The 15,345-nt window shown below is 55.1% G+C and overlaps 1 protein-coding gene across 1 annotated transcript in view; it reads right to left on the reverse strand.

Moving 5' to 3' along the window:
- Window positions 1-1,854: 1,854 nt before the first annotated feature.
- Window positions 1,855-15,345, reverse strand: part of GABBR1 (gamma-aminobutyric acid type B receptor subunit 1) — a 64,235-nt gene continuing 50,744 nt past the window's right edge. Inside the window, exons 17-24 of the mRNA XM_084647154.1 lie at window positions 9,570-9,702; window positions 8,967-9,083; window positions 8,550-8,657; window positions 6,831-6,924; window positions 6,355-6,482; window positions 4,222-4,350; window positions 3,312-3,455; window positions 1,855-3,058 (exon numbers count right to left, since the gene is read on the reverse strand). Of these exons, the coding sequence (XP_084503280.1) occupies window positions 2,807-3,058; window positions 3,312-3,455; window positions 4,222-4,350; window positions 6,355-6,482; window positions 6,831-6,924; window positions 8,550-8,657; window positions 8,967-9,083; window positions 9,570-9,702 (1,105 nt within the window). The 3' untranslated portion in view covers window positions 1,855-2,806. The remainder of the gene's footprint in view (window positions 3,059-3,311; window positions 3,456-4,221; window positions 4,351-6,354; window positions 6,483-6,830; window positions 6,925-8,549; window positions 8,658-8,966; window positions 9,084-9,569; window positions 9,703-15,345) is intronic.

Consider the following 15,345-nt stretch of genomic DNA (forward strand, 5'->3'; position numbering starts at 1 on the left):
GTCCCAGGCTGGGCAGATTCCTGGCAGCTTGGAGCCCTGGAGGGCTGTGTTGGGGTGTGGGGGGAGTGGAATGTCCCCTGGGGCAATCAGGGGTCCCAGTGGGTTGGGGGGGGGGGTTGGGGACCAGGAGTCCTGGGTTCTTTCCCTGGTGCTGGCAGTTGCTCAGCCAGCCCCCATACCCTGAGCACAGGACTGTCTCATGGGCTGGGAAGGTCACTGTTGTTGGGAGCAGTCTGCCTCCAGGGAACTGGGGGGGACAGGTATAGGATGTCTCTGGGGCTGGGTGGGGCTCGCTCTCTCATAGACTTTAAGGCCTGAATGAACCGCCATGCTCATTGAGTCTGATCCTCCAGCACATGGCAGGCCAGAGACCCCCACCGGCCCATGCTCTGGGGACCCTCCTTCCCCTCCCAGCAGCTCCCCCCATCCCAGTCACACAACAGTGTCAGACAAGGCTGGGGAGGCCCTGGCCTGACTGCGTCTTGGGGCAACCCTCCCCCATGTGCCCACCTGGGCCCTGGCCGGGGGGGACCCCCTCCCAAAAACTGCAGGGAGAGACCTAGGGATAGGACAGCCCATCCTGCCCAGCCCTGCCCCTGCAGCAGGCCCGCTGAGCTCAGCCTGTTTGCACACGCAGGTGTGTGGGTGCGTGTTCTGCTGTATGCGCACATTGTGCCCTGTGTGCACATGTGGTGCTGTCCATGCATTGCATACACTGAACTCCGAGTGGCATGTGGATGTGGGTACCAGGTGCTGCTGTGTGTGTGTGTGTGTGTGTACGCTGTGTGTGCACGTGTGGGGCTCTGTTCTGCATGCTGCGTTGTGCTCACACTGTGCTGTGGGTCCGTGCGGTGCTGCGTGTGCTCACATGGGGCTGTGCACACACTGTGCTGTCCTGCATGTTGTGACCCATGCATGTGTTGTGCTGTGTGTGCTGCATGTTCTCACATTATGCTGCCCCCGCAGAGCAGCTGCCCGGTGCTGTGTCTTACAAACACCAGTGCTCCCTGGTACACTCACTCCCCGTGTGGGGCTGCTCTCTCCTGCCATTCTCATGGTGCCTGTCCCTGGGACTCAGATGGGGGCAATCTGAACACTGATGGGTTCTAGCCAGGGAACCTCCCCCGGCCCCCATTCCAGCAGCTCTGGGCCCAGCTCAGACAGGAGCTGTCAGGAGAGCCATGGGGACCACCCTGGGTCCAGACTCTCGGCTCTGGGCCTCCAGGGTCCATTGTAGCCAGCTGGAGCACTCCCCATCCCCCACCGCCCCCGGTGAAATCACATGGCTGAGGCCGCGTCTATTCAGGCAGGAAGAGACCCTCAGGGGCGGCTGTGACTGGGGAAATGGCTGTACGCTACAGTCAGATTGCAGACTGGCCCCCAGCGGGGCTCTCCACCCAGACCCACCTGGTCAGAGCAGGGCTCAGATAAGGTTAATCCCATCCCCCTGCGAAAGCCCCGTCCATCTTTGGGAGAGTGTGACCCTGCCTCAGGCAGCTGTATCCCCACTTCCAGTCAGTTGGGTGTAGCCAGAGTAACCTGACCTGACCCTGTGCACAAGATATCCAGGTCTGCATGGCCCTTCTTATGGGTAACCAGGGCTGGTCATCCCCTACAGCCGGTACGCCGCCAGATGACAACATCCACTGCTGATTGTGCTATACAGGCTGTCAGTACATGAAAGTCACTAGCTCGTTCTATGCATGATGCTCCTACTGTATCTGGGAGTTGCTAGAACTGGTGTTACACTGTGATCTGACTGCGGGGCCTCCAGGAGCGGCTGTGACCTCCAGGCCCAATGTACGCAAAAGGAAACAGATGGATTTTGCACATAAACAACACAACTGCACCCAATAGTAACCAGATCCAGTTGTTCACTAAAGTGCAACTGAGAAACCAGACCCGGTTGTACACTACAGTCTGACAGTACATTACAGTAACCAGACCCGACTGTGCATTACATTTTGATAGTACAGACAAGTAACCAGACCCAGTTGTGTGCTACAGTCTGATTGTACATACAAGCAACCAGATCTGGTTGTGTGCTACAGTCAGACTGCGCTCACACAGAACCAGCCCCAGCTGTTCACTAGTTTAAACATACAAGTAACCGGGTCTGGTGTTGTACTACAGTCCAACTGTACCAGACCCAGCTGTGCACTACAGTCTGACTGTACTTACAAGTAAACCAGACCTAGTTTTACACTACAGTCTGACAGTACATTACAGTAATCAGACTCACCTGTGCACAACAGTTTGATCGTACATCCAAGTCACCAGATCTGGCTGTGTGTTACAGTCTGATTGTACTTACATGTACCCAAACCTGGTTCTAGGCTACAATAATACTGTATATATGAATAACTAAATCCAGTTTTGCACTACACCTTGATTGTATGTCCCAGTAACTAGATCCGTCTGTGCATGACTGTACCTTGGGGGCCACCAGGTCTGACTCTGTGCTACAGTGAGACTGCACGCCTGGCTGGCATGCTCAAGGGGTAACTTTCCCTTCTCGATTCACTCTGCCCTCCCCACATCACCTTGGTTACAAGCAGCTGCCCCCTCCCGCCTGACACTGCTCCAGCTAGAGACACTCAGGATAGATCAGGCAAGGTGCACATTTTACTCTGCACCTGGATGTCAATTGGCACTCAGAGCTTGGATGGGAGAAGGGAAGATGGATGGATACAGAGAGATTTTACAAAGCTAAGAGATGTGATTGGGGGGAAAAAGAGACCTTATTTAGCTCCACTCCACCCCTTCCCGGGCCCCACCCTCTTCTCAGGCCCCGCCCCCACGGTGGTCACTTGTAGAGCAGGTGGACGCGGCTTCCGTCGCAGTTGCTGCGGCCCAGCTTGTCAGCCTGCTCGGAGACAAGGCAGCGCACCAGGGGCAGGCTAGGCTGGTAGAGGGTGGGCATGGGCCCGGCCGCATTGGTGAAGTGGTTGTCGGCAGCACACCCGTCCCGCGAGGAGGGGTTGGAGGGGCGGCGCCGGGAGCGCAGCTGTTGCCGGTCCTGGAGCTGCTGGCGGAGCTCGGAGACACGCTCCTCCTTCTGCCAGAAAGAAGGGGAAGGAGTGAATGAGTGTAACGCCTCCCCCACCCCCGAGTGGGTGATGAGCCCCCTTCCCTCCCACCCCCCAAAGTCCCCAGCTTCAGAGGGAGGTGGAGGAGAGGACGCCACCAGTGTAGGGTTCTACTGTCTCACTCCCACTTTATACCCTGCACCCCATAATCACAGTATGGGAGCACTCCATCAGGTCCCAGCTGCCCCCCAAAGACGTGGGATGGAGGCATGTCTGCCTCACCTCCGCAATGATCTTCTCCAGCTCCCTGTTCTCCTTCTCCAGCAGCCGGGATTTCTCCTCCTCATTGTTGTTGGTGGATGAGCCCGTTTTCATGGTGTCCTGCTGCTCCGACTGCCACTCGCCCCTGGTGATGAGACGTCGCATCTGCAACAAGTGCCCCCAGTGACTATCAGGGACAACAGTACACCAAGAGCACTGACTCCCAACCACCACCTCGCCAACTGTCAGAGACAAGACTACACCTGGAGCACCGACTCCCAACCCCTCCACCCCCGCTGACGGTCGGAGACAAGACTACACCCAGAGCAGTGACTCCCAACTCCCCCCTGCTGACTGTCAGAGACATGACTACACCTGGACCACTGACTCCCAACTACCCCCCACCAACTGTTTGAGACAAGACTACACCTGGATCACTGACTCCCAACTACCCCCTAACTGACAGAAATAATACTACACCCAAAGTGTTGACTCCCAACTATATCCCCTGGCTGACACGCAGATACAATACCCCAATACTACACCTGCCCCCTGACTGTCAGAGACAATCACCTCAATGCTATACCCAGAAAATATCCTGAAAACCCAACTACCCACTCCCACTCTGCTATCAGACAAGAACCAACAAGCCAGTAGTGCACCTGGCACTGAGACCCCACACCTCCAGTTACCCCCTCAACTGACTGAGTCATAGAAAACACCCCAATGCTATACCCACAGCACACACCTCCATCTCCCTCCCCTCAGTGTCAGAGACAACATCACAATGCTAACTCCAGACCAAAGATTCTGAGCCCCCCGGTGCTCCCTGCACCAACAACCAGACAGGGAGAGAACAGCCCAGCACTTTCCCAATGCGGAGATCCTGACTCCTGTCCGTGCAGGTGGGTGCGGGGATGGGGGGTTCTACCTTGGGCACGAAGAGTACCACCAGGGTGATGTAGGAGGAGAAGACGACAGCCAGTGAGGCGAAGGCAAAGGCGGCATCCTGCTGGCTGTTCAGGATCATGGTGACGGGGGCGGTGATCAGACACAGCACCTGCGGCACAGCCGGAGCCAGCGGCGTCACTGTGCGGAGAGGGGGAGACAGAGAGACCTGCCCCAACACCCCAAACCTGGTCCATGTAGCCACTCCCACCCCCAGACCTCACATGACTGTGGCACAATGTGGGGATACTGGATGCACGTGCACTGTCATAGCCCAAAGGGGTGCTTGGGGGCCACAGTGGGGTACAGTCAGGCGTTGGGGTGCAGTGGAGCACACTCACTGCCATGTTGTAAATGGCCATAGCCACAGCACAGTGGGGACGTTTGGGGGTACGCTAGAGGGCTGGTGTGCAGTGGGTCACGGCAGGGTGCACTCACTCACCGTTGTGGTGTGGAGGTTGAGGGGCAGTGAGGAGGTTTGGAGGGGCAGTGGGTCACAGCAGGGCACACTCACTCACTGCCATGGTGGGGAGGCTTGGCGGGCAGTGGGTCACAGGGGAGTGCAATCACCGCCATGGTGGGGAAGTTTGGGGGGGCAGTGGGTCACCATGGGGTATATACTCACCACCGTAGTGGGAAGGTTTGTGGGGGGCGGTGGGTCAGAGCGGGATGCACTCAGTGCCGTGGTGGGGAGGTCTGAGGGGGCGGTCGGAGGTTGGGGGCAATGGGTGTGACAAAGTGGGGATTTTCCCTTGTTATGTTGTATGTGTCTTACTGTTGAGCCTATGTGAGTTTTACTGTTTTGCATGAATACTGTGTGTGCCTCAGTTTCCCTGTGTGCTGCACCAATACCTTTGTGGTGGGAATAGGGGTGTGTGAATTTGGCTTAGACCTCTAGGACGGGTGAAGCTGCTCCAGCTGCCTGCACATATGTTATGACAGGTGCCCTTTGTAACCTGAGACGCAGGAGGGGGATGCAACCAGGTGACAACCAGGTGACTGCCCGGGAAGTGAAACAAAGAGCGGGGTGGGGTGTCAGAGGTCAGGTGGCTGGAAGCTTACAGTCTGCTTGGGGGGACTGGAAGAGGGGGAGTCCAGGGCTTCTGGCCCAGGACTCCCCAAGATGGACTTGGCTGAAAGTCACTGATTTCTGTGCTCACAAGTTCTGTCCTATGCTGTGTACCTGTCGACTAATAAACCTTCTGTTTTACCATCTGGCTGAGAGTCACGTCTGACTGAGGAGTTGGGGTGCAGGACCCTCTGGCTTCCCCAGGAGCCCTGTCCGTGCAGACTCGCTGTGGGAAGCGTACGGTGGGGCAGGGGATGCTGAATGCTCCGAGGTCAGACCCAGGAAGGTTGAAGCTGTGTAAGCTTCTTACCCTGGAGACAGGATGCTCAGAGAGAGGAGGCTCCCCAGAGTCCTGACTGGCTTCATATGGAATAGTTCCAGAGCACTGGCCCGGTGACTCTGTGACAGTGGGGAGGTTTGGGGGGAAGTGTGTCTCAGTGGGGCCGCCGTGATGATAAGGTTTTTGGGGGGAAGTTTGCGGGGCAGTACAGCGGGGCGCACTCACTGCCATGATGGTGAGGTGGGGGGGAAGTTTGGGGGGCAGTGGGGCATAGTGGGGCACACTCACCGCCATGATGGTGAGGTTCAGAGGGGGAAGTTTGGGGGGCAGTGGGTCACAGCGGGGCACCCTCACTCACCACCGTGATGGTGAGGTTTGGGGGGGGAAGTTTGGGGGGCAGTACAGCGGGGCGCACTCACTCACCGCCATGATGGTGAGGTTGGTGGGGGGGAGTTTGGGGGAGCAGTGGATCACAGCAGGGCACCCTCACTCACTGCCGTGATGGTGAGGTTTGGGGGGGGGAACTTGGGGGGGCAGTACAGCGAGGTGCACTCACTCACTGCTGTGATGGTGAGGTTTGGGGGGGGGAGTTTGGGGGGCAGTACAGCAGGGAGCCCCCAGCACTCCTTTACACCGCCGTGATGGTGAGGTGGGGGGGGGCTTGGGGGGCAGTGGGTCACAGCGGGGCGCACCCACTCACCGCTGTGATGGTGAGGTGGGGGGGAAGTTTGGGGGGCAGTGGGTCACAGCGGGGCGCACTCACTCACCGCCACGTTGTAGATGGCCATGCCCACGGCCCGGTGGTCATTTATCTTCTCGGTGGAGACGCTCTTGGTCTCGTAGGCCAGGAAGATGCCCAGCAGCAGCAGCAGTCCCTTGAACCCATAGAAAATCCCTGCGTGGGGCACAGGGGATGGGTCAGACCTGTTGGGGGGCTAGAGACGGGATGGGAACGCGAGAAACTGGGGGGGTGTGAGGGAGACCTGCAAAGGGAGGGATGTGGGTGGGAGAGGACAGGACAAAAGTGGCCCCCGCCCCAGGGGGCAGGCAGCTGTGGGTTGACTATCCCAGGATCACTCCCCGCAGACACTTCCCTTGCCACCGAGCCAGGGCCCCTCTCCCCCAAACACTGCCTATCCCCCACCTGAATCTGGGCCCCTCCCCCACACCAAGTCAGCAACCCTCCCCACAGATACTGCCCATCCCCCTGCCCCCCACTGCCTGTGCCTGTGCCCCTGCTTACCCAGCCAGGTGTTCATCTTGGTGGAGCTGCAGTGCTCCAGCTGGGGCAGGATCGAGACGTCAATGTCAGTTTTCGGTTCCTCTTTGGTGAATTCCTACAGCAATGGATGGCAGAGGGATGAACGCTGGGGGGCAGGTCAGAGCCCCCAGTCAGGGCCCCCAGGGTTGCGAGCTTCCCCACCATGCGCTCCCAACACGGGGAACCCGGGGCTGTGAGCTTCCCCGATGCACGTCCCCGACATGGGGATTCCGGGGCCATGAACTTCCCCACCACGCGCCCCCGACACAGGGATCCTGGGGTCACGAACTTCCCCGCCACACACGCCTCTGACATGGGGATCCCGGGGCCGCAAGCTTCCCTGACGCACGCCCCCGACATGGGGACCCCGGGGCCACGAGCTTCATAGAATCATAGAATATCAGGGTTGGAAGGGACCTCAGGAGGTCATCTAGTCCAACCTCCTGCTCAAAGCAGGACCGATCCCCAATTAAATCACCCTAGCCAGGGCTTTATCAAGCCTGACCTGAAAAACCTCATAGGAAGGAGATTCCACCACCTCCCTAGGTAACACATTCCAGTGTTTCACCACCCTCCTAGTGAAAAAGTTTTTCCTAATATCCAACCTAAATCTCCCCCACTGCAACTTGAGACCATTACTCCTTGTCCTGTCATCTGCTACCACTGAGAACAGTCTAGAGCCATCCTCTTTGGAACCCCCTTTCAGGTAGTTGAAAGCAGCTATCAAATCCCCCCTCATTCTTCTCTTCTGAAGACTAAACATCCCCAGTTCCCTCAGCCTCTCCCCATAAGTCATGTGTTCCAGCCCCCTAATAATTTTTGTTGCCCTCCGCTGGAATCTTTCCAATTTTTCCACATCGTTCTTGTAGTGTGGGGCCCAAAACTGGACACAGTACTCCAGATGAGGCCTCACCAATGTCGAATAGAGGGGAACGATCACGTCCCTCAATCTGCTGGCTATGCCCCTACTTATACATCCCAAAATGCCATTGGCCTTCTTGGCAACAAGGGCACACTGTTGACTCCTATCCAACTTCTCGTCCACTGTAACCCCTAGGTCCTTTTCTGCAGAACTGCTGCTAGTCTGGTCCCTAGTCTGTAGTGGTGCATTGGATTCTTCTGTCCTAAGTGCAGGACTCTGTAGTTGTCCTTGTTGAACCTCATCAGATTTCTTTTGGCCCAATCCTCCAATTTGTCTAGGTCCCTCTGTACCCTATCCCTACCCTCCAGCGTATCTACCACTCCTCCCCGTTTAGTGTCATCTGCAAACTTGCAATCCACACCATCCTCCAGATCGTTAATGAAGATATTGAACAAAACCAGCCCCAGGACCGACCCTTGGGGCACTCCACTCAGACATGGAGCCATTGATCACTACCCGCTGAGCCCGACAATCTAGCCAGCTTTCTATCCACCTTATAGTCCATTCATCCAGCCCATACTTCTTTAACTTGCTGGCAAGAATACTGTGGGAGACCGTGTCAGAAGCTTTGCTAAAGTCAAGAAATAACACGTCCACTGCTTTCCCTTCATCCACAGAGCCAGTTATCTCGTCATAGAAGGCAATTAGATTAGTCAGGCATGACTTGCCCTTGGTGAATCCATGCTGACTGTTCCTGATCACTTCCCCAATGTGTGCCCCTGACACAGGGCCCCCGGGGCTGCGAGCTTCCCCACAGCAGTGCCATGTCAGGGCTGTACCTCGATGGTGCGATGCAGTGGGTCGATGATTTGCCAGATGGCCAGCATGACCACGTCCAGCCCCACCAGCAGCCCCACAGTGGCATACAGCTTCCAGGGCTCCAGGGTCTGCCAAGCATGCAGAGTTAGCGCCGCAGTCCAGTGCCCCCTGGCACCCCCCCAAAGTGCCTCCCAGCGACCCCTAGTGCCCCCACACACTGCCCCCCCAGCACCCCCCAGCAACCCTTAGCACCCCACACACTTCCCCCCAGCGCCTCCTAGCACCGCCCATAGTGCACCCTAGTGACCCCTAGCACCCCCAGTGCCTCCACACAGCACCTCCCAGTGCCCCCAGCACCCCCAGGACCCCTTTACTCCACAGTGCCCCCCAACATAGCACCCCACTCCCTGCAGCCCAGCACCCCAAGCGACCCTCACCTTGCGTTTCTCCTTCTTCTCCTCTTTCTTGGTGAAGACGGTGTGCACCCACCAGATCTTAGTGAACATGCTGCCATAGGCCAGGCTGAACCCCAGCCCCAGCAGCCAGAGCCGGGCCTGCCAGGAAGCAGAGACCAGAGTGAGAGCGCCCCCTGCTGGGCCCCCCATCTTCAGCCCTGCCCCTGCTGGGCCCCCCATCTTCAGCCCTGTCCCCCCCATGCCCTGCTGGGCCCATCTTCGGCCCTGCCTCTGCCCCTGCTGGGCCCCCCATCTTCAGCCCTGCCTCCTGCTGGGGCTCCATCTTCAGCCCTGTTGGGCCCCCCATCTTGTGCTCTGCTCCGCACCTTCAGCCCTGCCCCCTGCCGGGTCGCCGGTCTTCAGCCCTGCACCCCCACCCCGCGCCCTGTTGGGCCCGTCTTCAGCCCTGCCCCATGCCAGCACCCTCTGCCCGGCCCCCCATCTTCAGCCATGCCCCCCCGCACCCTGCCAGCACCCCAACTCTAGCCCTCCCTCCTCCCCATCGCTCTTTTCCCTCATCCCCCCATTCTTGGTCCTGGGCCCTCCCCGCCCTGCTGCACCCGCAGCCCTAGTGCCCTGCCCCACCTGGCAGACAAAGGGGAAGAGCCCAGCCCTGATGTGGTAGCCATCCAGCCCCAGGGGGAAGACAGCCGCCAGAGCCAGCGTGCAGCCCACGGCCGTCATGTTGTTGAGATAGGGCTGGGAGTTCTGGATGTACCTGCAGAGCAGACACAGCCATCACCTGAGGGTGTCCCACAGGCCAGCTCCCGCCCCCTACCCCAGAGATCAGCCCCTCCAGACGTAGCCATCACCTGGGGGGTGTCCCGCAGCCTGGCTCCCGCCCCCCACCCCCAAGACCAGCCCCTCCATCACCTGGGAGCAGACCCAAAGCCTGGCTCCCCCTTCCTGCTCCTAAAGACCGTCTCCCCCTTCCTGCTCCCAAAGACCAGCCCCTGCAGACGCAGCCATCACCTGGAGGGTGGGGGCCACAGCCCAGATCCCGCCCCAAGACAGGAGGGGTGGAGGATAGCCGTGGGGCAGGGGAGTGGAAGGCACTGACCGGACGTGCCCATTGTAGAGGTTGAACGGCAGGCAGATGATGGTCAGCCTGATGCCCAGGCAGAGGGTGGGGGGTAAACATGGGGCAGGGAGGTGGAGGAGGGGGGCACTCACTGGACGTGCCTGTTGTAGGTGTAGAAGGACAGACAGATGATGCCAAGCAGGATGCCCAGGCCGGGGGGTGGGAGGTAGCTGTGGGGCTGCAGGCACTAGCCACACATGCCCGTTGTAGATTTTGATGGCGAGGCACACGATGGACATCAAGATGCCCAGGCTGGGGGTGGTGGGAAGTAGCCGTGGGTCATGGGGCGGCACTGATGGGACATGCCCCTTGTAGGTATTGAAGACCAGGCAGAAGGTGTCCAGCAGGGTGTCCAGATGCAGGGTGGGGGGTAGCCATGGGGCAGTGGGCTGGAGGAGGGGGGCACTAACCAGACGTGCCCGTTGTAGCTGTTGAAGGCCAGGCACACAATGGACATCAGGATGCCGACGCTGCAGGGGAGTGGTGGGTAGCCATGAGTCATGGGCACCACTGTTCGAAAGTGCCCCTTGTAGGTATTGAAGGCTAGGCAGATGGCCAGCAGGATGCCCGGTGTGTGTGTGTGGGGGGGGGATGGAGCACGGGGTGTGATGTTCTGTATCTTGTGGGAACACCCTAAACCCCCATGTTCATCCTTATAATATGACTGTGTGGTATCCAAAGCAAAGTTTGCCATGTTGGATGTCTTCAGAAGGCTCATGATGCACTGAGCATTGTCGTTATAGTGATGTTACAGTAATGTTATAGGTTATAATTTCATGTATATAGTTATGAGGTTGAAAGTGGGTCCTCATGGCCTAAAATAAGCCCAGGCAAAAACTCTCCAAGAGCGGAGAGGCAGTTCACACCTCATCAGGGAACATATGGGACAAACCCAGCCCAGACTCACAGGAACAAAGGACTAGGCAGCAACAAAAGGATCTGTTGGACTCTCTAGTGAGTCACTCCCCTTCCTTTGGTCAGTTTGGGATTGTGATGAGGTAAAGCTCACCTGTCTCTGAAGGGGGGGGGGGGCACAAAGCCAAGAGGGAAGAAAGAACATGATAAAAGGGAGAGATGTTTGCCATGCTCTTCCTCTCTCTTCCACCTCCACCTACAGACATCACCACAAAGCGACTGAAGCGCTGATCAAAGGGGAGAGCCTGGCTGAAGGGCAGCCAGCCAGCCTGTGATGCGAAGCATCTAAGTTTGTAAGGGCACTGAAAGTGTTAAGATCAGCTTAGAATGCATTTTGCTTTTATTTTATTTGACCAAATCTGACTTGTTATGCTTTGACTTATAATAATGTAAAATTTACGTTCGTAGTTAATAAATCTGTTTGTTTATTCTACCTGAAACAGAGTGTTTGGTTTGAAGCATGTCAGAGACTCCCCTTGGGATAACAAGCCTGGTACATATCAATGTCTTTGTTAAATTGATGAACTCATAAGTTTGCAGTATCCATTGGGCATAACTGGACACTGCAAGACGGAGGTTCCTAGGGTTCCTAGGACCATAGACATTGGCTAGTGTCATTCGGTTCACAATCCAAGGAGCAGCTTACATGCCAGAGGTTGTGCGTGAACAGCCCAGGAGTGGGGGTTCTCACAGCAGAGCAGGGTAAGGCTGGCTCCCAGAGTCAAGGATCAGAGTGGCCTAGCAGATCACCGGTCCAGATAACACCAGAGGGGAATGTCACAGTGGCTCAGAGAGCAGGGTGTGTATGTGCGGCTTGTTACTCCAAGTTTACACTTTAAGCACTGATATTTGTGATTTTAAGTGATTCTTCAGTGCAGTGCCTAAGAACAGTCAGGAGGATGTCACAGTTTTGTTATTTTCTGTTTGTTTATTTCGGGTGAGAGGAATAAGCACAAGAAAGCAGAAAAATGACTAGCAGTGAGGCAGCTACACAACTAGAGCTGGCCAGACTGGAAGCAGTAGAGAAGGAAAAGGACTGTGAGTTTCAAATGTGGCAGGCAGAAATGAGCTGCGGCCAGGGAAACTATGGAGGCAGAGGCAGCCAGGGAGGCAGCCAGAGAGGAGGCTGCACACAGAAGAGCTATGGGAAAGAAAGAGAAAGAGAGAGAAGAAAGAGGAAGAGAGCGGGGAGAAAAAGAAGAAAGAAAGGGAAAGAGAGAGAGAGCGAAAACACCAACTGGACTTGCTAGAGAAGCAGAACCAGAACCCCCTGACCCAAATGACTCCCAACACTCCAAAAATCCACAATTGGGAATACTTATGTCCTGCATACAGTGAGAGGATGATATTGCTGAATATCTGACTACCTTTGAAAGGCTGTGTGTAATACATGAAATCCCTGATGATAAGAGAGTTCCTACCCTGACTGCAAAATTAACTGGTAAATCTCAAAATGTATTCAATGGAATGCCTATTGAAGATGCTTTAGACTGTTGTAAATGTAAAGATACTGTTTTGTGAAGTTTTTGTTAGTTCTGCTGTCCTCAACACAGAAACCCCCCAAGCAATTGAAACCTATCATATTGGTTTTGTGAGGTTAGCCTCTGCAGAACCAGATTTGGAGCATATTAAGGCTGTCCAAATTGATGGCAGGGAATACTTGGGGCAGAGGGATACAGGGCCCAGATCTCTCTGGTTAGCAGAGTGTGGTCCCGAAGGCCACTATGTTGCCTGGACAAATGGCAGAGATTGTGGGGGTGGGCAAAAGCAGATTCCTCATACCACTAGCTAAAATCCATGTGGTGTGGGAAGGTTTGGAAAGTGTTTTGACTGGGGGGGGGTAATAGAACACCTCCTATTTGACCTGCTCCTTGGTAACGATTTTTTCCGTGTAGCTCAGGTTAAAGTATTTGCCTGCAGCAGGAGGGAGTTTTATGCTGGGATCCCCGAGGGAAAGGGTAAGGTCTCAGGAACTGCTGAGAGAATGGGAGAGAGTCTCCTTGATTCTTCTGCAGCAGGGAGAAGCCACATGCTTCCAGGTGGGAGGGTGGGTGAGACCATCTCCTGCACTGCAGCTGGAAGCAACACCACATCAGGAAGGGATGGGGGTGTAATGTCCGCCAGAGAAATAACTGTCCAGGTTGTTAGCTGCCAGCAGGTTGCGGCTGAACCAGAGGCAAAACCGGCTCTAGGGAGCATAGAGCAATGTGTCCCAGAGGAGAGCCCAGAGAAGGGGTAGGGGATCTCAGAAACCACTGAGGTGGTGAGGGTTCCTGTGGCTTTGTAACACAGGGAAGCAGAGTGCTTCCAAGTATGGGGGGCTGAGACTAGCTCCTTTCCAGCAGAAGGCAACATGCCCTCAGGCGCAGGAGAGGTGTTGTTGGTGATTAAGGAAACTGTCCCAGTGGTTAGCTGGCAGAGTTTTACAGCTGAACAAGAGATAGAACCTTTCCTAGGGGGCACAGAGAAATGTGTCTGAGCAGGGGGCCCAGAAGAGGAAACTGGGGAAGGAATAGTGGGGGTACAGGAATGTCTCCTCACTAGTCACTTGGGGCAGGATGCCCAGGACACTAGGAGGATGGCTGGGTCAGCATCTGTGCACCCAGGCACTCAGCCTGTGACCCAGGTTTTGAGAAGGACTGTGTCACTGACCTCCTGGAAGGGAGCCGTCACATAGCTGACTTCTCAGGGACAGAGAAAGGGGTGATGGAGGGTACCCTATTCCAGGTCCCAGTTTTTCAGGATGCTATTTCTGATCAGTTTTTGGAAAGTAACTGTCTCTCTTTACATCAAGATGCAGCTCCAACACCTGTGACAGCAGAGGAGTTGAGACCAGGAAATTGCCAGGTGGTAGTTTGTGAGAACACAAATGACACAACTGATGGGGGTGGGGCATGATCCCCCAGGCAGGTGAGACACAGAGAGCAGTTATGGAAAAGCTGCTGGGAAAAGGTGCATCTGATCAAAGGGTAAACATCCCTCGCCCAGAGAGCCCAGATCACAGCCCTCTAGGGGGCAGGGAAGGACTCAGTGCTGGGAGGGGACACACAGGGTAAACCCAAAAGGCGAGCTGGATCTGCTGCGTATGTACAGTCCTGGGGTTGGGAAACTGTTCCCCAAAGGGCCAGCCAATGTGCAGGATCCCCCTTGGACCCTTATCTTGCCAGACCCTGAGATATCAAAATGCCAGAAACATGATTAAATTAAGAACCCACACAGAGGGGAACACTGGAGGGAAAGAAAGGCTAGTGACTGATTACATGGAAGAGAGTCAAAGGACATCATGGGTAATGAACAAACTAACCTCAAACTACACTATCTGAACAGAGGGCGTGGTATCATAAAGATACTTGTAAACACACATCTGTGATAAAAAATTTGGTATTAATGTTACGTTTTGGGGATAAGAATTTTGACACGGATGTTAAACCTTATGATGCTATTTTCAATTAATACCTGTAAACAGATTTAAAGCTTATCACAGCAGAAAAACCATAAAAAACCCTGGTTTTCTGTGTGTGAATGGGGAAACTGAGGCACACTGCCTCATGGCCTTAATGGCTGGATGCCAAGAGAACTATAACACAAACTGCCTTCAAGCTAGTCAGTGACTAACCCTCTTGAAGTAAACTAAGGGCAGAGGTGTGATGTTCTGTACCTCGTGGGAACACCATACACCCCCATGTTCATCCTTATAATATGATTGTGTAGTATCTAATGCAAAGTTTGTCATGTTGGGTGTCTTCGGAAGGCTCATGATGCACTGAGCACTGTTGTTATAGTGATGTTCTAGTAACTGTTACAGTTTAATGTTATAGGGATGTTATAGGTTATAATGTCATGTATATAGTTATGAGGCTGAAAATATATCCTCATGGCTTAAAGCAAGCCCAGGCAAAACAGGGGCAGTTCACACCTCATCAGGGCATGGATGAGACAAACCCAGCCCAGCCTCACAGGAACAAAGGACACTGGCCAAGGCAACAACAAAGGATCTGTTGGACTCTCCAATGAGTCACCACTCTTCCTTTGGTCAGTTTGGGACTGCGATGAAGTAATGCTCACCTGATTCTGAAGGGAGGGGCAAAGCCAAGAGGGAAGAAAGAACATGATAAAAGGGAGAGACTTTGCCATGCTCTTCCTCTTTCTTCCACCTCCATCTACAGACACCACACCAAGCGACTGAAGCGCTGATCAAAGGGGAGAACCTGGCTGAAGAGCAACCAGTCAGCCTGTGGTGAGAAGCATCTAAGTTTGTAAGGGCACTGAAAGTGTTAAGATCAGCTTAGAATAGGAATTTCATTTGACCAAATCTGACTTGTTATGCTTTGACTTATAATCACTTAAAATTTATCTTTGTAGTAA

The sequence above is a fragment of the Lepidochelys olivacea genome (genome assembly GCF_965140295.1).
Source record: "Lepidochelys olivacea isolate rLepOli2 genome assembly, chromosome: 14".
NCBI lineage: Eukaryota > Metazoa > Chordata > Testudines > Cheloniidae > Lepidochelys > Lepidochelys olivacea.